The sequence below is a fragment of the Nesoenas mayeri genome (assembly GCF_963082525.1).
Source record: "Nesoenas mayeri genome assembly, chromosome: 11".
Taxonomy (NCBI): Eukaryota; Metazoa; Chordata; class Aves; order Columbiformes; family Columbidae; genus Nesoenas; species Nesoenas mayeri.
Genome location: NC_137563.1, coordinates 5,921,050 through 5,947,438, shown reverse-complemented (window position 1 = coordinate 5,947,438; position 26,389 = coordinate 5,921,050). Strand labels below are relative to the sequence as shown.

General features: G+C 42.1%; 1 protein-coding gene across 1 annotated transcript in view; it reads left to right on the top strand.

Moving 5' to 3' along the window:
• Positions 1 to 15,752, top strand: part of AGBL1 (AGBL carboxypeptidase 1) — a gene marked incomplete at both ends in the record, with an annotated part of 273,751 nt that extends 257,999 nt beyond the window's left edge. The window contains one exon of the mRNA XM_080351007.1: positions 15,446 to 15,752. Within this exon, the coding sequence (XP_080207133.1) occupies positions 15,446 to 15,752 (307 nt within the window). The remainder of the gene's footprint in view (positions 1 to 15,445) is intronic.
• Between the last annotated feature and the right edge of the window lie 10,637 nt (positions 15,753 to 26,389).

Genomic DNA, 26,389 nt, shown 5'->3' with positions numbered 1-26,389 from the left:
TTGATTCTGTTGATAAATAAATTCTATAAATAAATACTACTGAAAGATATTTCAGTAGCTTGCCATCTATGAATATTTGACACACACATCCAAGAAACCACATAGCACCTCATCCAAAATAAACATAACCAAGCAGCGACTAGGTATGTGTACGATCACACTGTTTAAATATTTAAGAGATGTTAGCAGCTGCAGCAAAACCAGCAATTTATCACCTGATTCAAAGCTCATTTCACCCTGCTGGACACACTATCGATGACCTGGCAAGAGCATGGCAGAAAAGGCCAGGCCAGCAGGTAGACGATTAAGTGCTGAAACAACGTTGGATAAGTATATGCTGGAGTACAGGGTGTCTGAGGAGTGAATGTACATTCGTGCTTTATATCTTTCCACCCTCACTATGTCTTTCCTGTCTCACGTCAGGCATCTCCTGAGCCCTACAGAGGGTTTCCTTGTTGTGGTCTAGACCAAGGTTTTCAATATTCCCACTAAATGGAATTCTGTACCAGCTACTCCTTGGTTCACCTCCATAACCGCCTTTCTACCCTGTGCTTTGTTTGGCAGGATGTCTCCTTCTGTTGATGGCTCAGCCCCATGTAGGGGATGCTCATTTTGGGGTGTTTGCCTCTACTTAGTATGTGTTGCTACACGGTCCTTGCAGCAGACAAGTTCCTTCTTGGGGTGCTGGTCAGCATCCTTCAGGCTCTTCTAAGACTGCTTGTCCAGCACAGCCAGCCTGTGCTCTGAGCCCTCTCAGAGTTTATGATGCACCTCAGAGTCAGTCTGGCACACACCAGGCTTGATTTGCCCAGTTCATTTTCTCTGTGACCTGAACATGCAGGTCCACAGTGATGGAAAGACAAACACACTAACTTCAGCTCTTCTCCAATAGCACCTCTTGCCCACTACCATTAATGCTTTAAAACAGTCCTTAACACAAACTGTTTGGTTTAAATTCTTGTTATCACAGGCATTGTATTAGGTATATGCTTTGTAAATCATTCAATCTAATGCACACTCATAAAGTCTCACAGAAAGAACTCCACAAACTGTTTTTAGCTTGCTAAAAGATGCTGCCTGTAGGGCCTTAATACTAGTTTGTAGGGAGAAAATGTGATTATATATATTTTTTTTAGTGGTTTCAAACACCAAATTAAATTTGGAATTAGCTTTGAACTCTACTGTACATTTCCAATAATGGTTCTCAATGTTATTTTGAGAGAATCAAGTGCTTCAGATGGTAGGTGTCAATTGAGGCTCATTCAGGAAGTTGTCCACGGGCTCTTGGGTACGACATGCTGGGAAAGTGATTAAAACCCTGTCAGGTTAAGTGAGAATAGTAGTTCTGGTTTTCCCCTCTCCCCTTCATTTCAATCTTTCCTCACAGCCAGTTTCTATCTCTAAGGATATATCTTGTAATAAGAATGTTATCAGTGGATATTTTCCAGTACAGCAAAGATATCTAAATCCGAAGACTCCAACAGAGGAAATTGATAGGTCTGAGTTTAAGTAGTGTTAGGTTAATCTATCTCAAAGGAGACACTCAGTAAGAAGTTAAATGTCAGGCATTTCCTGACCACAGGGAGTAGTGTGGGAGAAGGGTTTGCCAGGCTTCTGAGGGGCAGACCTGGAAAGCAGCAAGGGAATAGACAACTCAGGAAATTTTCTTCTTCCTTGGTTGTCTCCCCATGGACTTCCCTTGCATTGGTAACATCTAGAACAGCACAAGGAGGGGGATGGAAGCATCTCTGTGAAGCTAGAGCTTTACGGTGTTCAGAGATGATTGGGAGCAGCAGATTTTGGTTCATGGTATCTGGCTTTGCTCCTCCGTTATCACAGATCTTTGGATGTATAATCTACCTATTTAGCTTAATGAATTCACTCTCAGCATCTTAGGTTAATATGATCCTAATTCTGTGACAACATTTAATTTTGGGCTTTTTCCTCCTCAACTCATAGGAGACAGTCCCAGTAAGTACATGTGTGTCAGAGAAAGGCAGCAAGCAGGATCTGTGCTGTCTTTCACTGAGATCTGTTGCTAGGAGCATGGCTGTGAAAGGCTGCCTGAAGGCTACCCAGATCAGTGTGTACAGCCTCTCTGACCTTGCCCTGCCACTTCCCAAGCCCTGTGCTTTCCCAAATCTGCACACGCAGGCACCATTCTTCCAGGAGAGCCTGCAGTTTGCACCATGCTTTGCCACAGTGCCCATCCATGGTGTTAAGTGTGTAAGGCTAATGTGAAAATCACCACAGACTCTCATTGTTGCTGTAATTATCATCAAATGATTGTCATTGCACAGCAATCCTTACTCACTAGCAAACCAAGAAATACCCTGAGTATTAAGAATTAGGGATGTAGACTTTGTACCTTGGCCAAGTTTTGACACAAGACATATTTCTTACATCTTGCATTCCTTAAAATTGTTCCACTGGCTGTTCACAGAGTTTGGAATTCTTTGTTTTCTTTTCTGAAAATGACAAGATTTAAAGCGACGTTGTTCTCCGCCTCAGAAATGACTGCAAAATTAGCAGTGAATGATGCTGTTCAGGAGTTCAGCTGCTCAGCTGGGACGTGCTGGTGTGGCTCCATGCACATTAGCAAACCTTTTCCTGATAAATCATCAGACTGCTTCCCTTGCTCTCGGAAAACAGCGCAGGGTGTTTGAGGCTGCAAAGCTTGTATGTAAAGTGAATGCATTGTTATTTAAAAGTGATTCATATTGTTGGGAAGCCCAGAAAGGTAAGCTAGTTGGTGGGTAAGGAATGGAGTGTAACAGCCCTGAGAAAACTGCTGTGTAATAACAGCTTTGATTCCTTGCAGGATAAAACCGTATAATGTTGCCATCCTTCCTGCACCTTTCATGTGTACAGCACTTCACATATACTAAGTGTATTACTTTGTCGTCTGGATTGATATCTGATCTGATCCTCCTGGGCTTTGCTAGTCTGCTTGTAAGAAATATGAAGTTTTCAAACAAAGTTTTAGGCTTAAGGTAACATCTAAATTATAGATTTCTGAAATCGCCTTGGCAGTGTTTCTTGATAGGCTGCTTTTTGAGCTAAGCTGATAACCCATCTTGCCTCAGAGATGCTTTTTTCTCCTCGATACTGAACTGCCTGTATCATGCACCATTAAATCTGACACAGTTTATCTGCAGGTTGGCTGTGCAGAAAAGGCAAAAGTCCAGCATAAGCTTGGCAAACTCGGGGTAAAGGCAGCAACAGTCTGACTTGGCTGCAACTGCTCTACCATCCTGTTATCTCCACAATTAGAAGTGCCTGGGTTCTTCAGCAGCACACACTTTCTTTTAAGGGGCTATATGTTACTGACACTAAAAATGTTATCATGCGGTTACTCGTGTAAAGCTGGTACAGGAAAAATGTCTGTAGGGAAAGTGATGTCATCATGATTTTATAAAGAAGAGGGAAGAAGAGATTCTATCACAGTGCAAAGCAGTCAGGAACCCTGAATGCATTCATGAATATAACCTTCCAAAATGCATCCCCTCTGCAAAGTGCGTATGTGTATTCTAGCACTTGGATTTGTGCTGTTTGTACTGGCAAATATAATTTTTGTGGGCTTTTTCAATGCCTTGGGGGACAATTCATGAGCCAGAACAACTCGCAGTCTGGTCTTTCCCTGGCATTTCAGTTCCTGGAAGACAGAATCCACCATGAGAAGAGCAGATGTCCCTTTATTTTGGTGTAATAAGCAGCTTCCTGAAGCAAAGAGACAAAATGAGGAGCTAGGAAAACATAAATACAAAGGCAAATGCCAGGAAATACAAGATTTTGTGACTAATGAGGTTTTCAGGTCCAGTGGAACCAGCATGCCCGAGTCCTCAGCCTTTCTTTCCTCAGGCTGGCTGGCTGGCTTTTTCTGCTAGACAAGCTAGCTGGAAAGCTTAAAATCAGAGGCCAGACTGGGTACAGAAAATCTGGCAGCTCGCGACAGTTTCTTTCCCATCTGAATAATCTCCCCTTCACTTTTATGCCTTCAGTTGTTTTCAGTACTTCAAGAATTACAACGTTTCTCTTTGAAATATGACCTGGCAGCTAATCCTTGGTATTACTGAGCACCTCTCCCTCCTCCTTATGTCAGCAGGAGTTCTAAATCCTCATCATTTCTCCGGCTAAACTCTACATTCCCATCTGGCTGGATCATGAACACTCACTTCTTTCCATAATGGAGCTGGAAACTTGCTGTTTTCTTTACTGAAGTCTTGGTTTGCTGAGAGGAGGTTTTGGACCAGACCCATTGAAGTTATTAAGCACCTATTTTCTCATACCTTTCACCAAAGAGAAAGGCACTTACCCAGAAGAGGCAATTAAATAGCTTTGCATCCTCATTCAGACCGGGCAGATGCTGGAGGGCTTCAGACACACCCCGGCTCTGCCATCATGCCATAAATTTGTCATCTCGTTAAAGTGATGGAGCTTCTGTGTCCATGTTATCGGGGAATTGGGGCAAAGAGAGAAAAACAGTTTGCCTAAAGTGGCTGCCAGCCCACTGCCCGTAGAACTCATGTCTTCCAAACCCAAGTGTTTTAACCTCATGATTCAATTTTCCCTTGATGCACAGTCTGACATATCGTTTCAGTCACTTACTCTGCACACAAGAACTGACCTTTTCTCATTTATGACTGTAAATCTGAGGGTGACGTTAAAATGCTCAGGGTGGTTCTCTACAAAGTGTTTTTTTTCGCTGCTCTGCAAGGTGTACTCTAATTTGCCCCATCCATCCAAATACATGTCTCATTCTGATTAAATGAATATTTTTGTCAGTTTATGTTCCTCCAGCTTTCACTCAGAATATGCATGCTTCTGTGCAGTGAGAGCATTCTTTCAGGAATTTTAGTGGGAGTTTATATATGTATATATAGACAGACACACATATATTCACATGCAGAAAAAGTAATAAAAACTAATTGCAAAATTCAGGTAAAACAGAACATTTTGGCAGGCATCTGAAAATCGATTTTTATAAAATATTCAGGAAATACTCATGTTAACAGAAATTTTAAAAATTGTTCCCTGCTGAGAACTGATAGATGCTACAAGCTACAAAAGGTTTCTTTTGAAAACAGCATCTCACTGTTATGCAGGTGAAACATTATTAAAAACCTGTTGTACAACAAACAGCAATGGCTACTTTTAGATGTGCTTTACTGCATTCTTTTGGCAAGGCAAAGCCGTCTCCTTAGATCAGAGCAAATGGTTCTTGTTTTTCTTCTTTTCTCTGTTTACCAGCAGTCATATGTCCCTGGCTGGTAGGTGCTTCTGGCAGGAAGAACGCCTTTAAGTTCTGTTTGAGTTCTGAAGTAGGATGAAGGTGGTGCTTCGTGTTTGTGTCAGCCCTCCGTGCCTGTTGTTTATCTTGTGTGCTAAACCACTAAAATTAATCTTTGAAATTCCTGACAAATTTTAGGAGGCAGGGAGAGCATAATGAAATATTTGCTGTTCTTCATGAAACATCTGGCAGGGATTTGGCAAGATCAAGGAATTAGTAAGAGTTGCCACTTGTACGCTGTAGCTGACATTTTTTTGTTGTCCTTAATGGAGTCCAAAGCTTATGCAAATCAGCTGCATAATGAGTAAGGTTAAGCAAGGTTTTGGATTTGGTTCCATATGGTGTTAAAAACATAATTGATCAGAATGTTTTGAAATATATTGAAGATGAGTGTTCAGATTTGTTTTATCTGAATCTCATTATGTCTGAGAAAAGATTTAGGATGAAGGCAGAGGCTGAAGTTTTAGCCTGGATCTATTATCAGTTATCTGTGATCACACATACTTCATCAGATGTTTCTGCTATAAAGCCCACTTCAATTTGCTTTAAAGGCAAGATATATTTATTTGACCTTGCCTTTTATTCTTATGGGTACACACATACACAGAGTCTCTCTCTCTTTCCTAATTATGATATTGACTAAACACACTTATCCTGCACAGTTAAGGATGAGAGAACAAAAGTTATGTATTAGTCTCAGAACTTTTTACTCTACAGGAAGTTTCTCAGATTAGTTATGATGAACATCCTGGAATGAGCTACATAAATTTTAGGGAGATTATGATTTTGCAGATTCATATTTGATGTATTTCAATAAATCTGTGATAACGTGAGACCATGTAGAGATGAAGTTACTTTGAGAGGTGGTCATGTTGAGTCATGTCTATCAGCTGGAACCTCTTAGGCTTCAGTGCTTTGTCATCATGTTGGCCTTAAATTAATTATCTTCAGTATGCTCTAGAAACTGTTTTCTGTGACCCTTAAGCTGAGATTTGCCTGAAGGGTTTCCTTAAGGAAGAATCCAGTTGTAAACCAGCTACTGAACCCTCACGTAGTGTCACACCCTCTCCCCTCTCTGGACACTCCAGGATCAGAATCAGTCTTTTTACCAGAGCTCAATACTTTTACTCCTGGCCATTGTTTACCCATTTGAAGACACATGATTGCAAAAGAAAGAACTGTGCAGAAGAGTTTCAAAACGAGTAATTCCTTACTTTAAAAGGTGCAAGAATGAGTCAGGTTCAGGTGGAATAGGAGTATGTCCATATTTCCCTACTGAGAATCCAAGACCTTAAGTTCTGCCACACAGCCTTGTGTTTACTTTCTAGTTTAAGCTCTCCAATAGCTGGTGATAACACTTTTTGTTTCAGACAACCGTTTCTGACTGCCTGTTGACTGTCCTGATTTATCTCAAGTCCTACCCAGATGGTCTAAGTCTCACTTCAGGTGACCTACAGCTTTGTCAACACTCACCTGAAGACTAGAGTCAAAGAACTGTTTTGCCCTGGTCAGTTGCCAGCTCTTTCCCTGAGGTTGCTTCCACTTGCATGCAATAACATCAAGGTTCAGCCATCAGCTGTTGTTATCTCTCAGCTAGCTGTAGGAGCATCCCCTGAGACCTCCTGTGTCTTGTAATGAAAATTGTGCTCTGAATACAGAGCAAACCAGGTATTTGTGTGGGTGTCTGAGTGTATGTGGATATACATATATGTGTATCTGTTATTTACCTACCTGTAAGGAAAGATAGATAAGGGATGGTGATCTACTTTGTGTGCTTGTGTAGACATATATACATATATATACACATATAATCTATCACAGATAGAGTCTCTGAAACATCAGAGTGGTTATCAGCCACCAACAGATTTTCCTGAAGAAAAGCTAGCAACAAAGAGTTGCTTTCTCCTCCAAGGGGTATAGTCGTTGGCATTTAGTCATTTACAGATGTTATTAGTTGTTAGTTAGATGTCTATCTGTCATCTGGTGTGCAAGCAAATATTTGCACGCCTAGTTATCTGACTCAAAAAATACTCTGTACATAAAGCACATATGTAACTAAAACACAGTCTAGACATGTCTTGGCCATTTTAAAACGTTTTGCTTTCAAAACCCCAAATCCTTTAAGTGGCTCAAAGAGAACTAAGGGATATATACATATGGAACTTGGATTTTGAAATTAAATATATAGAGCCAATTACAAAACTTGGATGAAGCCAGTGGAATTGCATGAAACAGCACCAAGGGAAACAAGAACCCAGGAGAACTTGCATTCTTTTACATTATTTATCCTCAGCAGTACAAATTTTCAGCATAAAAATCAAAATCTTTCCCCATTTCTTTCCGTCCTGCAGTGCCAATGTCTCAATTACTGGAAGCACCCAAAAGCAATTACAAAGATTCCAATAATCTTCCTGTATTACTGTGGCTGGACTGTTAAGTATCATCAATAACGTGATTATCATTTTGAGAAGAAATTGCTTGAAGTAGAGATACTGTGAGAAAAGCTCCCAAACACTTTCCAAATCATATTTTCAGCATCTCTTACATTATTCGGTGTCCTAATGAGTTCCAGTAGTCTTAGTAAATACCTTCCCATATAGTGGGACTTGACTGCTCATATTTCTCAGGAAGCTTAAGCTGTAGAAAGCCAAAATGTTATCTGTTTTGGGAGCTTTTCTTTTGATTCTTGAACTCAGAGTAAAATCCAAGCCACTGACAGTGCTGCCTGGTGGATGGATATTATCCCATCTATTTTATATCACCTGTCTTATATTTCTTTTGTTTTTGTCACATTTTTAATGAATGTAACAAGATCACAATGGACCAGATTTTAAACCATTTACTGTTAGCAGCTTCATTGGAGCTAGACATAAATTTCTGTTCAGCATAAGAGTGCAATATCTAGCTAAACATAGCAAAATATACCCACGAGACATCTCACTGGTACTTGTTGGACAAGATCTTCTACCTGATTTCAACGACAAACATGGGTTGGGCTGCCTGCGTGCTGGTCCAGAGCTGAGGCTGCATGATATTGTTCTCAAGTTTTAGTGTAATATAGATCTAAAAGCAAGACCAGAACTGTGCGTTCACAAGACATTCTAACCCAGGCTTGAGCTCCTAATAGTGCCTTAATATATCACGTGTCTTCTTATGAAGGTCTACAACTTGCTTAAAACTCGGGTTCCAGAGCTTGAACTCTGGTTTCCAGGAATTTGGCCCAAATCTCAGGAACACCATACTGTGCAGATAAAGACAGTCAGGACTCAAATTTTCTTCGTGGATGTCTCATGTTGCTGAGGAGTTCAGACAGAAGCCAGGGCTGGGTGGCAGTTTGAGGTGAATGAATTGTTTTCCTGCTTGCACAAAGTCACTGAACATGATGTGACTGAAATTTAGCAGGCTGCACAGCATGTCTGTGGAGATACAGCTAGACTTTACAATGCTTATGCCCATGCTTAGGTTCATCTTTACCTTCACACCATAAGTGGAAACTTCACTCAGTATCCTGATTTAGCTTTTCAGAGCTGATGGGGATGCAGCTGTTTTGTTCACATCTGCCTTTCCAAGCAGCAGATTTATGGGATCTTGAGTGTTTTCTCCAAGCCAGGCATTGCATTATGTGGAATAGTGCATCAGCACAAACCAAAGGGAATATACAACTTCACAAATCTCTCCTGAAGTACGCTCAGGATGGTGCTTTAATGTGCTGAAATGTAAACATATTAAAGAAAAAGAGACAAAATCTTTAAAACTGTTGAAGGGCGAGAGAGGGAAAGCTAGTTATCTTTGGGGTCTGTGCCAACTGTCATAGCTCCATTTCGTGGCTGACTTGCATCTGTTCAAGTCAGTGGGTTTTATTAATGCTTAACAAGCCTACAGCTATAAGAATGCTAAAGGTGCAGTGTTAGCCCTACACTGATTTATAGATTGGTTCTCCATTAGGAAGAAATTAATGATTGTTTGTAAGACCAAATCCACAGCTTTTGGCTTCTCACCAGCTTTTCCATCCTGTAAGTCTGAGGAACAGCTTGTGTGAATTTTATTGGTTAGCATTAGAAACATGCCTAGTTTTGAACTGAGATATCTGGAATCCAGGATAGCATGTAATGTCAAGCTAGGACCCTTCAAATGGGAGAAAAATGCCTGCTTCTCCTCTGCACAAACTTGTCTTTCACAGAAAGATCAAAGTTGTACCAAAGACATGCTGTAATTCAATTAATTGCAGTTCTTTATATTCATGCAAGGCTGTTCAGTTTCCCAGCCATGTGCAATGAGAGGTGTGTACTCTGCTCTTACAGCAGACATCAGCCATTTTCTCACCCATAAAGGGAATGGAAACACCCGTTCTTGAGAAGACTGAGAGAGTTTCTGCTAGATGCAAGAGAAATGCTGTCCAGGGCTAAATTGTTGCAAGCCTGAATGAACATTAGGGGACAGTATTGTCCAGGAGTCAGCCTGCTTTCTTGCTCTTCATGCTCTGCCTTTATTTACAAGTTGTCTTCCCATCTCTCCGAATTCTAAAGCCCGACTTGCTCCTTACTTATCTAACTGGTGCACCAGACATCCATTTTTAATCTGGTCAAATCAATTAAAAATATTGCAGCGTACAATTACCCTGGGAACTCCTGAAAAACTAATTAGTATGAGTCTTAGCAATGAATTATACCTTTCTTTTGGCTATTTACAGCAGGAAGAAAAACAAAACAAAACACAAACTACACTCAAAACAAGACCAAATGTCTCTCAGCCATAGCAAACAGAATTCAAGGCAGTGCTTAATTGTGTTCATATTGTTAATGAAAGGATGGGCCATAGCGGGCTGAAAGCCAGGGCACCTGGCATTGCCTTCAGTTTAGCATGCATTTTCTCAGGAGATTTTGTAAGATGAAAAAGTCCTTGGCAAAGAATCTTTGGAAAGGGAAATCTCAAGGGAGCCTACAAAGTTCATGTCATTATTGTTTATTGTGTGGCCACAAAGGAGACAAATGCAATAGTTCTTTCAGCTGGAGCCACCTTGCATCAGTCTGTAGCTGATTCCCTCCCTTGGCGAGGTCAGGGACTCAACGGAGCCTGGTCTGGCTGTTCTCAGGCAGGAGGGGAAGCCAGGCTGCTCTCTGGGGAGCTCCTGGATCGCAGAGATGAAATTGGAAAGTCATTACAAGGTGTGCACCACAGCTTGTAGCAAGTAAATCAAGACACAAAGGCCAGACTGAAGCCCTTCTTTGTTGGCATCTTGTTGCTGTAGTGTATTTCTTACAGGTGTAATTACCTAAAAGCATCATAGTTGTTTCATTTATGTCCTAAAATACTACTTAATGAAGCTATTAAAGGCAAAATTATACTCTGGGATAACTGCAAATGCATCTGCTTAAGACTCATTTTAGATTCATTACAAGACTTCAGAAACAGTGTTCCTGTAAAATATTTTTAATAAAACATATGGACTCCTAAAAAGCAAAACCGTGCAAGACTGCACACCCTTTTAGATTTGGTGACATACGTGGAATTGTAATGTCAAAAAAAAAGACAGGCAAGGCAATCCCAAATCGTTGCAGAGAGAGCAGCGGCTCTTTAAAAGCTGTACGACACTTTACTCACCAGCATGTATATAACTGTTCATACAATTGATGTGACCTTGTTGAAAAAGAATGAGCTGTTTCTCTTCTGCACAAGTGATAACTGTGGCCAGGGAGCTCAGTGAGTCCTCCAGTCCCTGCTTGAGTGGAGGAAAACTCACCCTCTTTTCAGGTGAATGCTGTTATTGCTGAGAACTTGGCCTGTTTGGGTCAGACATAAATAATTTTTCTTGAAAAATTTCAAGAAAGCCATTTCCTTTTTTTTTTTCAGTCTATGAACTGTATCAGAAAGGTGCTTGGCTCCTTACACACAGCCATATCCCTGCATTGGAGAGCTTCCAAAGAGTGGGACATCCCACGGTGGAGAGAAGGTTTAGAGAAAGGAGAAAACGGGGCTACAGACGGGGTGATTATGTATATACTGGGTTGTTATTTTTCACTGAAGAGAGAAGATGAAGACATGTTGGTTTGTTTGTTGATACATTCTTCACGGGGAGTCATTGATGTGTCCGTGACCAGCGGTGGTCCCCAGACTTAACATTTTCCTCCTTTTTGTATGAAACATTTAAGTACTCACTTCCTAGCTTCACTCTGGCAAGACTGTAGCAAATTTTACAGGAGTGAGAGGAGCAATATGAAGAAAATTTAAAAAAGCAAATGCTCCATTTCTTTCTCTAACACCCTGCAAGGTCTGTCAAGCGAAGGTCAAGCAGCAGCCCTGAACAGTAGTTGTAGATACCCTTAGAGGGACAGTCGTCAGTACCTGTTCTTTCCAGCAGAAAAAATAAAACACGTATTTTGAGCCACTCAAAAGAATGAGTGACCTGCCACACAAGCAAAATGTGAGGGAAAAATCTAGTTTTTCTCCATGCCCTGGAAGTGTATGCAGAAGTGAAGGAGAATTACGTATAAGAAGAAAGATCATTAGTCATCCCCTGGCACAACGTGTAGCTATATATTGTCAAACACAACTATACACTGTCTTTTCTTATGTGCAGTTCAGCAGGACAGCTGACTTGCAAGGTTTCTGTCCAACTGTGACCTAACAGGTGGGCTGACTTAGAATCAGAGGTTTGCAGGAAGCATCTGAAATAAGTGTTTTCCAGTCATACCAGAAAGCTCCAGTTACACTGATGTGTAAGGAGGAACTGGGCTCCCTTCTCTTTCTCCTCATGTTAAGTCAGCAAAAAACAAGAATTATTTTACAGGGTACCAAATCTTGCTTGCTTTCCAAAACGAAGCAAACAAACAAACACATCCACATACAAAAGGAGAACTAATTAAGATCAAGTAATATCTCAATAAAGATGCAAATTAAAAATCAAACCAAAGGAGTTCTATTTATCACATCATAAAGTTGCAAATTGCTCTTGTGGCTCCCGTCGGCTGGAATAGATGGGGGCTACAGGGCTGTAGGTTTTGAATTAGTAGATGAACCAACATGCGTACATGTTTTACTGTGATAGCTGGGGGACTGTTGGGTGAAGATATATTACTAACCTTCCCTCCCCTTCTTCTGTACTGTGTTCACGTTCAGTGGTATTCGTAGACTGTATTTGTCTTGGAGTTCTTTAATGTAATGTCATTGGTTTTCCTCATTGTTTACCTTCTGTAAGACAAAATCATTATTCTTTGCTAAATCTGTTTCGTGTCCCCTGGGGTTTTTCTCTTTTTTTTTTTTTTTTATTTTTTTCTTTTGGGGTGGCAGAATTATTTTGCAGCTTTTAAAAATCAGTTTAAAAGTAAACAGCCCCTAACAAAAACTCCCACAACTCTTTGTTGGAAAAGCAAGCAAATCACACCTTCTGCAGTGATATGCAGTAGTCTAGATGTTGGCATTTCTGCTCATTACCATGTTTCACCATTTGCATTGTCTCCTAAAGGAGCTGGTTCTTTGTGATGGGGAGAAGCAACACGTAATGACTTGGGCAGAGTGTAGTAGTGTGATAAAGAGCCTTTCAACTTTTAAGTCATAGGTGTGATTACAGCCTGTGTTGGCAGTGAGAGGAAGTTGGCACCATCTATTTGCTGTTTGGTTGCTCGTTATGGGATTTGTGGTGGGGACGTCGATCCAGTGGGCATCGATCCAAATTGGAGAAACCACTACTAAGGTCACAGCTACTTGGCTTGCTCATTCACTGTCACAGCAAAGGAGCAAAATGCAGAACAAACTAGGAAGAAATCCTTCTTCCCTGACCTCATGGTCTAGGCAGATCTTTACCTGTGGGGAACCTCCCCCTGCGGTATATCTGCCCAAGTACTGAATTGTCATGGTCTTGTTGGCAGCATGACAGCACCCATCTTAGAAGGGAGAACTTTTGAAGTCCATTATAAAGATTTTATGCATAAATAGCTGCTTCATAAAGCCTTTCAGCCTTCAATGTAAATAAATGCCATAGAGATTTCCCTTCCATAGTAAAGTGCTTTTGTCCTAGAAGTGATTTTCCTATTTTTGTCACAAATCCAGTCCTAAAGTCATTTAAGTTATCAAAAAATTGAGAAGGTCCTCTGTTAGTTGGCGTTTCCCAGCTTTAAGTAACAATAGCCATCTTTTTTTCTCTTAAATTGTTTTGCTGTTAACATAAATGTTTGACATTCAGTTTCTAGGTTGTAATCTGAATCATTCCACCTGTAAAATATTAGTGAGTTGGGTGGTAGCTATGCTGTGTCCCAATGGCATTAGCATCTCCCCCCAAATATAGAAGTGCAATATTGAAATTAGATATGCTTTGGTTCTTTTTGAGTGCAAAGCCACAAGAGTAGAGCTTATAAATGAAAAATCTAGTTCCTCTGAGTTTATTCAGCTTTGAACATTATCATAGGTATTTGGTATCGTGATAATTCATGCCATGCCTGCATAGGAAACAAACAAATAAATAAATAAATAAAACCCACTGGTCAGACTGAGCAGAGACCACTGCTTGTTGCTGTTTGTGCTGGGAGGATTGTCCTGGTTTGTTTTGTCTCATGTCACATACCCAATTTCAGTATGAGTTCTTCCTGACCCAGATTTCTGGGCAGACTGAAGTGAAGCCAGAAACTATAAAAGTGCATAATTATTCTTTTATTTATTTTTAAGCTGTACAGCTCTATTAAGCTTTCAGAGAATCCTTTATACCCAGCCTTTGAAGTAAACTAAGCCAGAGATCAGCCAGAGGAGGAGAAGTGGGTTGACACTGCTTGTTTCTGCCTGCAGAATAGTCTGTATACAGTTAAGATCTGGAGTCTCCAAGCCAGGAAAATCTTACACTTTTCTTGGAGTACAGAAGAGAGAAGGGATCGATATATCCAAAAGCAATACTTTACACCTTTGGTATGTTCTGAAACCTCAGATGCTCGCACTGCTGTGAAACAGCTGAGAGCTGGAAGATTATTCCAGTTACTGACATGTAAATGAGCAGACCACACATTAGAGCTGTGTATGCTCCATCTGCCAAGCTATTCATTCTTCCCAACTTGGGACAAATTAGAAACTCTGGCCCAGTGGCGGAAGATTATTATTCCTTTCCCAGTCCCCCAAAGCAATACATTCCCCTGCTTTGAGTGTGATTGAAAACATTGACCTGGAGGTGAAAAACACAGTATCTGTCCCCCTGATTCATCCAGATTCTGACCCAGGCAGTACTGAAACCGCAGGCTTCTTTCTGGTCTCAAAAAATTGCCCAGCTGCTCTCCTGGGCTAAGGGCCAAATGGGAACTAGGTAGCTAGAAAGGAGAAAGACCTTATCCCCCTGAGCCAGCTAGTCTAGTGGTTACAATTATGTCATAAATATTGCATTAGGCTAAACAAATACAATACATATTAAAAGTGGACATGTAAAGAAAGCCTGTGACCATTCCTGTAAGTAAATAGCAGGAGGCTAAGGTGGTATAACCTACCCTTCTGAGAGCCAGACAAAGGAGCTTCCATTTCAAGTCTCTCCTCAGTCAGTCAGACTTGCCTCTGAATTTGGCCCTTCCTTGGGAAGTTGTGCTGTCAAAGCCTTTTCATGCTCCTTTCAAAACACAAGCACTCCTGCTATTTCTACCCTCCTTGGAGTCAGTCTGCTTGGAGACCCAAGAGCCTCCGTTTTTTGTTTGTTCTGCCTCTTGTTAGCAGTGCTCTGAGCTTGCACAGAACAGGAAGAAAAGATGCCAAAGCATTTCAGCCACCTGGATTAATTAGGTCTTACACTAAGTGTGGAACTACAACAAGGTGGATGATGATTAAACCAGCAACTTTCAGGAAACTAAATACTTCCTCATCTACTATATTATTCTATAACCTTGCAAGTGCCTCAAGGCAGGAATGGTGTTATCTGTATATAAAGCACTCTGTTTCTGTATAAGCAATAGAAACAACAGTGATAACAAAAATAATGTGGTTTGCCTGTGAGGTAGAGAAGTACCACTCTTTGTTTTACAGATGGTGAAACAGACAAAAAGACATACAGGATCCTTCTTAGTGCCATCTCCTGTCTTATTTAGCAGAGCCAGGATTGAACCCAGGAAACATATGTCCCTGTTACTTGCTCTTACCCCTAAAGAACACACTCTCCTTTGATGACACCCAGTCTTTCTTGTGATTTTTCTGCAGAAGCTGCAGCAACAGCTGCCTGGAGACTGATGATGAACCTCCTTGTGTGGAAGAACTTGATTATGATACTGACAGTTACTCTGATGGAGAAGGGGACTTCTCGGAGCTAGACCAAGAGATCCAGGAGTGCCTCTCGTGGGTGGAAGGACAGACAGAAGATGAGGGAGCGACCATGGGACAGACATGCAGCTCCAAGGCTCTCAGGGGGCTCTATATGTCCAGCCAACCAGGATCCAACAGTACAGCTCTCCCTCTGAGTCCAACAGCACTTGGGGTGTACAGTGGGTTTGAGAGCAGCCCTGCGTGAACAAGGCTTTGACTTGCAGAGCAGTAAGCAAACAGGTTGCTGCTCACATTTGCCTGTTTGCCAGCTTCAGCATCCTTCCTAGATGTGTTGCTCCAGTTCTGAATAGAAAATTGTCTGTATGTTTGTGTAATTTGTATACATTTATATATGGAGAGTGACTCCTTACGCTTTGTACACAAGGCAGAGCAAGGGGCCACTGGCCCAAATGGTTCTGTGTGAGAACATCATCCATTCCTATACAAAACCCCCAGTATCACAGCTGCTTCTAATATGTGGTTTCTTACAGACTGACCTGAGGAATGGTCTTCTGAGATGAAGGAACCAGAGATGATTCACCTTTTTCTAGTTTGGGCTCTTTATTATGGGAAGCAGCCTTTGCCTGGAAGAGTGACTGATGCTTTTGGTCTGATCTCTCCATTGCCATTTATTTTTCTTGAGCTGTAGAGCATGTATCTGATTTTTGTCTGATCACAATTTTTACAGGGTGTTCAACAGGTTAGGTCAGGCTGTGCATACTTTTGAGCTGGTCCTATCTCGGCAACAGTGTGGGAAATCCTATGTGCCATAGTAAGGAAAACACCAGTGAGAATACAGAGTAGTCCTCTGGAAACCCGGGCTAAATTCAGTTCTTCGCTATGCTGGAATTAACTAGTCAAATGTAATCTCAGTTGAGTCACTTCAGCCTGAACTGATGGGCCCAGGTGTAGAATTTGTTCCACAGATGCTGTGAAATTATATTTTCTCTGTGAAATATCCTTCCAGCTAAGAGTACAGATAAAACAGTCCATCCTGGAGAACTAGACCTACAATTTAAACCTATTGGGAGTGAGAGGTGTTTGGGGCATTTTAAGGAGAAAAACTTGTTTTCTTGAGGTAGCCAAAGGTCCCTCAATATTCTGTCAATAGATTAGTGATGGTGGCAATATCCAAGAGTGAATTTACCCCATGCATCAGTGCTGTGACTGATTATTCTTTATTAGTTTTATTATGATACCACTAAGGAAAACTAGTTCGTGCAACAGGATCCAATTATGACAGACAGTAATATAATAGGAGATGTTACTGCTGGGTTATATACAGGACATATTGTACTAGTAACTCCCATAATGGAGTCAGAGGAGCTTCTCCTTTCATCCCCAAATGGAAAATCAGGTTTCTCCTAAAACTACCTGCCCAATTCCTGAAAATTGAACACAGACTGAGAACCCACATGTGTGCCCAACATCCCTAAAGCATGAAGCCCACATTGCTGCATCTCACACCTCAGATTGCCTGAACTTCTCATGTGTCTTAGATTCTTCTACTGCAAATGGTGAATTGCCTTGAACCCAAATAAAACCAATTGCACAATGGAAGAGGCTCCAAACTCTGTCGCTATAAGGCTCAAGGAGAAGGATGAATGTACAGTGTGTTGTAGCATTATACCCTATAAGGCCTCCATTAGCAGTGATTATTATTTATACTGATGCGTGACTAAAATCACCATGTTGTCCTCTCATCTTTATGCTGTTTGTGGAGAGAACTCCTGGTGCACAAAGAGGTTTTCTCTGATGCATTTCTGAACACCTTTCCCCAGACTACTTAGACACATTTTCCAGCAGGAGCTTGCTCTTTGGAGAAATAGCTTCTTCCTGTCCTGCTGGGTTTTCAGTATCCAGGTGTTTTGAAGTCTTCACCAGAACGTAAGCCTTCTCTGTGTCTCTAGCTCTCTTTTTATGATGCTGCTCAAAAGACAGGCAGCTTGGGTCCTTAGAAGCTGAGCTTCTTAGGCCAAATTAATTCATTAGGTATGGTGTGTGTTCTCTGTACACGTCATGTTCTGCTTGCTTTGGTGTGCAGCTCATTCCACACAATACTGAATTTTCATAAAAGGTTGGCTCACAGGAATGGAGACAAAAGAGGTAAAACAGGTGTTCCCATTATAGTAGTTTGTATAACATTGCTTCAAAGCTTATTAATAAAAAAACTATATATGTGCTCAGTTAACTTCAAAATCCAACATTTGTATGTATGACAAAAAACTCACACAGTGCTCGGTCCAGACTGCAGCACACACAGGCCATGCTGTAAGATCTTCAGCATTTAGCACATCCCCAGGACACAGGGCAAAAAATACCATTGTACATATGTGTCTGTAGATGTCCATGTATACATCCAGAGCTGCTTTTCTTTTCTGTGCTGCGTTCTGTACCAACACCCTGCCACGACAATGACTGAATGATGTTTACTGAGGCTTGCCAATGGTACACCTTATTGCAAATGAAAAAAAATCTTCTTAAATCAGCATTTTTCTTAATGAGACACCAATATTTTGGCTATAAATACTTTAGACTAATCTCAGCCTTCTGGCTATTTCATTCTGAATTTCTTATGCTAGGGAGAATTCTGTTCAGTGGGAAAATTCTGCCCTAGTTGTGATTCATTGAATAGACTGTGGAAAAGCTGTCTTAGTATAATAAAAGCAGACTTGTAGCTTCCATGCATGTTTGGAGCCGAATGTGTATGAGCAGTACCAGTGTTCCATAGGTCCTTGTGCTGGCAGCTCTAGGAGGTAGAGGTGACAAAGGCTCTTAGGTGCATTCAGTGTTTGGGATCCAACTGCAGCAGCTGAGCTGGGAGAAAAGTGTCCACTCACATCAACCACACCTGCATATTAAATGCTGTTGTGCCGTATGAAAAGTCTGGTCGAGTCCTCTCCTTGGCAAACGACTTGTCAGCAAGTGGTGAGGATGCTGCAGAAGGTAATGACCAGATGAACACCCCAGCACAAGAGGGCTGCTGCTGAGAAGGTGGGAGCAGAGGAAGTACAGCGAGAAGGTTGAGTGACTAGCTAGTTGGGAATGGCACCTGGAAACCTCCAGCAGAAGCAGTTTTGTGGGCTGACTCATTTCTTCCAGCAACTTCTACGGGGAGCAGATGCTCCTCTTCTTTTGACAGACCTCTAGAGGTCAGGAGAGGGCCTCCATCCTGCACTGTGCTCGCCATGCTATTAAAATTCTCCCTGAGTCATGGTAATTAAGCAGAACTAGGCTCTGCTCAGAGGAACGGAAGTGCATTGACTTTAATGAAACAGAGTGTAAAACAACTTTAGATTAACTCCAGCCTTGTTTATTCTTGCACACTTGTAATTCTGGTTTGGTATTTCCCCAGTGAATGGAGCCGTTGTCCCCTGTGCCGAGGCACGTCACCTCACTTCAGCCTGCTAAGTGCTGAGCAGTGAGGCCAGTGCCTTTTCTCGCTGTCGCTAGCTAATCCCAAAGAATTTGGAAAAAGCCGGTGGAAAATGGGAGGGAGGAGAGGGAAGTCACCCTGCTCCCCTCTCTTGCCATTCCTCAAGAGGCAGCAAGGCTGTCAGGTGGAGACACAAGCCAAATATTTCCCTAATGGCCAGAAGAGACCATGTCCTAGAGGCACTCACATAGTCTCCAATGCTAAAGCAGTTTTGGGCTCCTGCCAGGCACATTAACTTTTTTTACTGATGCCTTTTGTCTCACTGACTCTCTTAGCGGCTGTGAATAGCTCCGCTCTCCTTCCTCCCCCCGATGGTTTCTATGACATGGGTAGAAGATGCAGCACTGAGCAGCGATCACACTGCACCCTCTGTCTCACTTTCCTATCAGAGATGATCCAAAGGATGCCTTGCCAGTGCCTAGTGAAATACACGTGTGTGTAAACCTCTGGGCTAAAAATAAATAATTAAACAATAGAAATATAAAAGAAACAAGTCAGCAAACCTAAAGGAAAAACAAAATCTAATTAGTTTTATCTGCTGTTTGTTATGAGGCTGTCAGAGTGCTCTATCCCCTGGTTTTACAGCACTCTGGAAAATAACAGTGATAATAATAATAATAAACAACCATTCACTGGGTTGTTTTTGAAGCAAGTAGGAAGCAGATTAGGGAGGGGGAAAGGCAGAAGCCCCACTCCTCCGCTGCTTCTGCCAAAAAGCAGAGATGCAGGTGACAGCACTATCTCCTGTCTTATCCGCAGCCCCTGCCCATCACTTAGAGACTCAAAGCATGAGTGGGCGACTGTTTGGCAGCCAATTTGGGACACTCAGATTATATTTCTTGCTCTGCCACACATCTCCTATGTGCTCTTGACCAAGTCATTCAGTCTCAGTTCTGATGTGAAATATGAGGCAGGCTTTGATTGCTCACAGCAAATACAGTAAGGTGTGAGTGAAAGAGGTTGTGTGGTTTGGGGGGAAGGAGTGGAAGAAATAGGGATGTAAAACTACCCAGGTGTTTGCTCTGTACTGATTTCGGCTGTTGCTAGTTGAGAAGGCACCTGGAATTATTCTGTATGGGAGTGTGGTGGTAGTTGCCATCACTACTTTCCACTTCAATGACACACAGCGATGGTGATGTTTCGTTAGGCCATTCCTCTTCAGGCTGTGCTAGATAATTTTAAAAGTCTCTTCCTTGCAGGCTATTTTCAGCCTGTCCTGTCCCACGGCCTGGTACGCACAGCATGGAAAATTTTACACCTGTTTTAGGGAGAGTAGGATTTGTGTTTGAAAACTCTTGTACAGTTTTTCAGGCAGAGGGCAGGACACAAGGCTCCAGTTGGAGATAATATGCAAAAGCTTGAAGAACTGAAAACTCTGTGCATGTAATCACATTGAGAGAAAATGAAGGCTAAAGAAAGAATAAATAAATCAGAGGAGAGGAAGAAGAGGAGGGATGAAGAGAGCAGAGGGGAATAGGAGTAGGGGGCACTTTGGAGATACAAAGGCAGAGAAACGGGAGAATTATTCCAATTTATGCATCCTCTTCCATCGTCAGGTAATGTATCAGTATTAATGCTACCAAGAAACATCCCTCTCTACTGTAGAATAAATCTGCTGTTGTATTCCCCACTCCATAAATGGCAGCCAAGTCTTTATCCTCAGTGCTGCACTGTGTGCTCAGTGCTGTGTTTTGTGAGTGCTTTTCATGATGGTTAAGCCCGTATAATTTCTGGCCTTAGGTTTCCTCTCCAGGGACTGACATCCTCACACAGGTTCTGGAAGATCTGTGGCATATTATTGTTGATGCAGCATTTTTGTGGCTACTTTCCTCATCTTTTCTGTGCTCTGATTCTTTTATTTCACTTAAAAAAAAAAAAAAAAAGTGAAAGGGAAAGGGAAAGAAATGAAGGATGCGAACAGGAGGGAGTGGGAGAGAAAGGAGAAGGCAGAAAAAAGTGCCCTGCTGATAGTCCAGCAAGGTCTCCAGGTCTCCAGCAAGATGGTGAGGCAGCTGTTCTGGCATTAGGGGCTTTTTTTAGCCTTTGATTAAGCTGCTTGTACTTTACACAGGGACCAGCAAGAGGGGAAGACAAATCCACCACTAAAAATGATCATCCATTGGATGCCCTGGCAATAAGTCCAGCCCCAGTAAACTAGAACAGCCCTTGGCTAACTGAGCTCTGGGCACTGAGGGCTGGCTCCTCACCAGCTGATGTAATTGCAATCACAACCCTGTTTCTTGCCCCCTTGTTGCTAAATGCCCAACTGAAGGCTTTTTGTGCATGATTTCCAGTATGTGCTCTGGCAGCTCATTCACAGATCTGCAAGGGTTTCCTGCCTTTGCCTCAGCATTTCCATTAAAAAAGTTATTTAGCTTTTCTGTGCTTGTTTCCCCATCTACAAAGTGGAGTTATTAATATTTATTTTCAGTGAAAGGGGTCACGATGAGGCTTAAATCACCAGTGTTTACAACACAACTTTATATCCCTCGAGAAGGCAAATAGGAGGGATTAATTCCTGCTTCCATCATATATCTGCCAGCAGCAAAACAAAAATAGTGCCCATCACAGTGCTCATTGCTAACTCCTTTCCAGGGGCAGTTGTATCTCCTTTGGTCTCGGTGGAAGGTGGCACAGATGGACCAGGCAAATCCTCCAGGTGAAAGCATGGACAGTGTTGACAAAAACCCTTTGGATTTTTTGACAGCACAGTGGTCTTCCAAGAAGCAGGCAGCATGCTGGTTAGTAAGTTGGGAAAATGGGAAATTTAATAGAGGTGAAAATGAGACACTCGGGAGAAAAATGGAGCTGTCTGGTAAACATCTGAAATGTCTCTGCCCAAATGCTAGGAGTATAAGGGCTAAACAGGAAGAATATAAAGCCTTAGTACATATACCAAGCTATGAGTTAATCGGCTTCCCAGACACATGTAAAAGAGAAAGTAAGAACAGCAGAAGAAGAATTAATTGGCTGTGAAACATCAGGGAATTGATAGGTTGGGTCAAGGAAAGAGGAATACACGCCAGCAAGCACTGACTTAGAGATTAGAGCAGAGGTAAAATGACAAGATCTCCTAAGGCAGGGAGGGGAATAGAAGAAAAGTGAAACATTAAAGGTGTTAGAGGAACTCATCGATGCATTGAAATGACAAATTAATAGTTTAAAGAAGTTGAAGCAGCAGATGATTAAGAATGAGAATGAAATGATAGCAAGGCATGTGTGGATGAAATCAGAAAGGTCCTGGCACAGAATGAGCTAGAGGTGGCTAGGAACACACAAGGGAAGAAAAAGAAATCCTATAAATACACTAAAAGGAATGAAAGTGTGCTCTGTGTGCCACAGAAGGAGAGCACATGGAGAGGTTTGGAATTGTCATTGACTTTTCAACTCCGCTTATCACCAAAACAGTTGCTACCAGATATATATAACAGAAGTCATACTGATTACAGGAGGGGAATAGACCGGAACAAAGGGGTGTGAATTAAAGAATCCTTACACTGAGTAAGTGAATTCAAACTGTTGGACCTGCCGGAATTCCCTGCCGGTTGTCCAAGGAAAGCAGCCTATGAACAGTTGGGAATGGACTTCAAGAGCTTCTCCTGTACTGAGAGGATTCTGCAGACAGGAGAGGGGTAAATAGGGTATTTGTTTGTGAAAGTAGATAAAGGAAGAGCCAGTAAATATAAATCAGCCAGCTAAGCTGACTGACTACAGAGAAACCTCAACAAATTATGAAACAATTCATTAGCAGCCCTAGGATAAGAAGGTGATAAAACACAATCAACACAGACTTGTTAGGGTATCTAATTTCATTCTTTTGTTGGCCAGTTGGCTTAGAGTATAAGGCAGAAGTAACATATGTCTTTGTTTTAGGAAAGCTTTTAATACTTTCTGACATTACATTTTCATAAGGAACTAAATAAATATACTAAATCATTGTGAGGTAGGTGCACACCAGCTGAGAAATTACTCCTGAAGGCCAGGTTTCATCTTCACAAACGTTAACCTCCTAGAAGTTGGGCATCTAGTCTAAATTACTCTGTACAGAGAGAGTAAATGTAGAGAGATGGACACCTCCAGAGGGTCTATATCCCCTCCTAAGATACATGGAAAGGATCCTTTGATGAGATACTTACTTGCCTCATTAACTTCTGAGTGAAGCTAAAAAACCAACTCAGACAGGACACCTAAATTTAAACCCAATTCAAGACAGTATCCCACACTCACACTTGTAGGGCATTATTTTGCTTAAACAACAAAGATGATACCTTGGAGAATCCATTTATTGTTATAGAAAAGCACAAAGCTGAAACTCAGCTGCCTGTTCACACACCTCTATTTATGTCAACACACCTCCAGCCTCTCCCATGGAGGACTCTGCTTCCGAGCATCCCCCATCCAGCTCGGTAGCCCCATCCTTTGCTCTGCCAGTCTCGTTCCTCCAGACCCAAATATACTAAATATGGGTGGTCCAGGGGGGCTACATCCCAGAAGAAACTGGGATCAGAGCACACGCTCTCAATGGTGCCCAGGTAGATGCCAAGAGCCCTGGAGCACACACTGAAGCCACTGTGCCAGATGGTCTGACTGCTCTCGAGTTAAGAGCTGCTTTGTACTTTTTAGCTTTACTGATGCGGAGAGAACATTTTGAACTGTCTCAGCCTTATAACCTTGTGTCATTGGCACATGAACAGCACAAGCACACTGTTGAACGTAATAGCAAGAGGGAATGAGCTGTGGTATTAAATAAGAATTTAAATCTTAGGGTTTGCAGTGCAGAGCAAGAGACTTTAGCTGTGTTATTTCCAGGAATTGCTTGAGTCATGTTTGAGAATAATGGATAAGATTAATTCCTTCGTGACTATGGCTGAATAAATTATTTGCCAATAATTTTATCTATGATTTGGCCAGTTCTAGCTTCTTTTTTCTGATGTGGATGATGCAGGAACATTAGCTGCATTCCGGATGTGTGTGCTGGGTGTGCAGCTCCAGTCTTAGCATCTAGCAGTGAATTTATTCCCCAAAGACAAATTTCAACAAGATTTACCCCAGAGCAACCGAATGCAGGATTTGATCTGTCACATTCGGAATGATTAATTTTTCATCTCATCAAGTACGAAGAGAGGAGACAAAGAGAGAGGGGAAAGTTACTTCACCCTTCACAACAAACCCTTGTCTTCAAAATCCGATCATCAGCCCACTGAGGGACACGACAAATGTTGCTTGGTAACCCCACGCCATTGATGGGAAGCACTCGGCAGGCTGAGCATCACAAAGGGACAGAGATGGAGAGTGAGTGGCACACTGGGACGCTCGGTCCTGTCTGGCCATGTTAGAAATCACACTGCTCATGCCCCAGTAATTGTAGACACTGGCCAAAAAAGTATTTTCTGTTGGGTGGGAGAGTAATTGCAGGTCATAAATGGTGAAGTGTCCCCTGCCCACTCCCCAGGAATAAAGGAACTTTGTATCTATTAATATCTTGAAGGTGACTGAGTTTTCCCAGCATAGCTAGCTGTGAGCAATCCGTAAGTGACTCAGAGGTGCTGCTGCTTGGTTAAACACCTACAGGGATCTGGAAAAAGCCTATTGTCTTTGCAGCATCACACAGCTACCTTGCCACCTTGTCAGAAGTATGAAGCCTTGGAGTAGTGGTGTTGTAGCCCTGACAGTCTGAGGATGCCAGAGAAACCAAGTTTGCAACAAAAGGGCAATGTCTTAGCTAAGGTTCTTGCCCGAGTTACAGGTATAAATCTGAATTGAACACTGAGCTACTGGGCCAGCTAAACTGCCTAGGGAGAGAAAACCAAATAAAAATAAAACTGAGGATTCAAACGAAGGATTAGTAGCAACTTCACTAGTGTTTTGGACTTTGGAGTTTTTTAGACTCCTCCCACTCCTGAGTGTCAGGGGACATTACCCCGTGATCTCCATTGACTTATGATACCAGATCACCTAAATATTGCACCTTGCTAGACTGATGCTTCAGCGTGGGGATGTAGAGACAGTGGAGTGCTAAAATCACTTATTGCTGCCTTACCGGGGACTGTCTGTAAAGCTGCCATTCTCTTCCATTCTTCCCTTCCCCTTTTCATCTCAGTCACAGGCATGGTCCTCTTTTGCAAGCAGATACTTTCTCCTAAGCATCATTTTAAAAGTCTCTCTTTTCTGTAGTTCAGGCTGGAAGTTCCTCTTACTTTGTGGGTTGTTGTTTTGTCTTTTTTTTTTCCATAAAAATACCTACTAATTGGGGGAACAGATTTTAAAGTGGTTGAAATAAATCCTCCAGCCTTAGATCTTCTCATGCCTCCAGCAAGAACACATCAGAGAGCTCCAAAAGTGTCCAGTGATGCATCTTCAACTCCCTTTTGTAGCATGTTTGTCTTAGAACTGAAAGGTGAGCTCCCCCATGTTCAAATCTGCATGGTAATGCTTTAATTGTTGCTGTGTACTCACAGCAGAGAAGCTCATACAGATTCCTGCTAATGGAAATGTTGGAGCCCAGCTGGTCTGGTTTCTGGGACACAGAGGAAGGTGTGGGATGATGAGGCTGTAGCAGATCACTGAGGGCACTCGGTGCACACAGAGGTCTCTGCTGCCCTGGGCAGAGCAACTCCAACTTCAGCCATATTATTAAATTACTCTGATTTAATAAGCCACCGTGTGCCACTGAGCAAAGATAACTGATAGCAACCATTAGCCCCAGATATGAGCTAGAAAGGGTGAAGCTGAAACTTCTTCTGTTAACATCTAGTAACTTCTGTAGCCATTGTAATTTGATCATGTGTCCCTGGCTTCAAAGTAAGACAAAGGAGATGAAGCATGAACTGTATGTATATGCCTGGATGTATTTTAATCCCAGACAGCCTCCTGCTCAAACCTGTGTGCCACCACGCCGCAGCCCCTGGCATGAATGGTGTGAGTAATGATGTTAAACCACTGCCCAACCTCAGCAAAACCCTTTGAGATTCCTGGATTTTTCTTCATCAGACCTATATCTTTTTCTTCCAGAAATGAGAGGGTGATGAACGTGACACTTTGGTTACCATGGGAACACAGTGTGAGGTTTTTGGTCCCCTCACAAACCAGAGCTGCTGCTTCCAGGGACAGGTGTGAGCAGCAGTGGTGGCATCTGTCCAGGTCCTGCCCTTGTGCTCTCCCAGGGTGTCTGGGGGTTCAGCCTTATTCATATTACAAGAGGAAGATATGAAGGGACAAGTCACTGTAAAGTAGGAAGATGTGTCTGACAGTTTGGAGGGAAATTGATAAGCCCTGATTGAAACTTCTGCTCCAAAATCTTGCTGAAGAGCATAAAGTGGGTGTACACAGACCTAGAGACTAATAAACTGCTCCCCCTATCACAGTGGGGAATAGTTGAAAGTTTTTAGAGTGGGGATAAAAAAAAA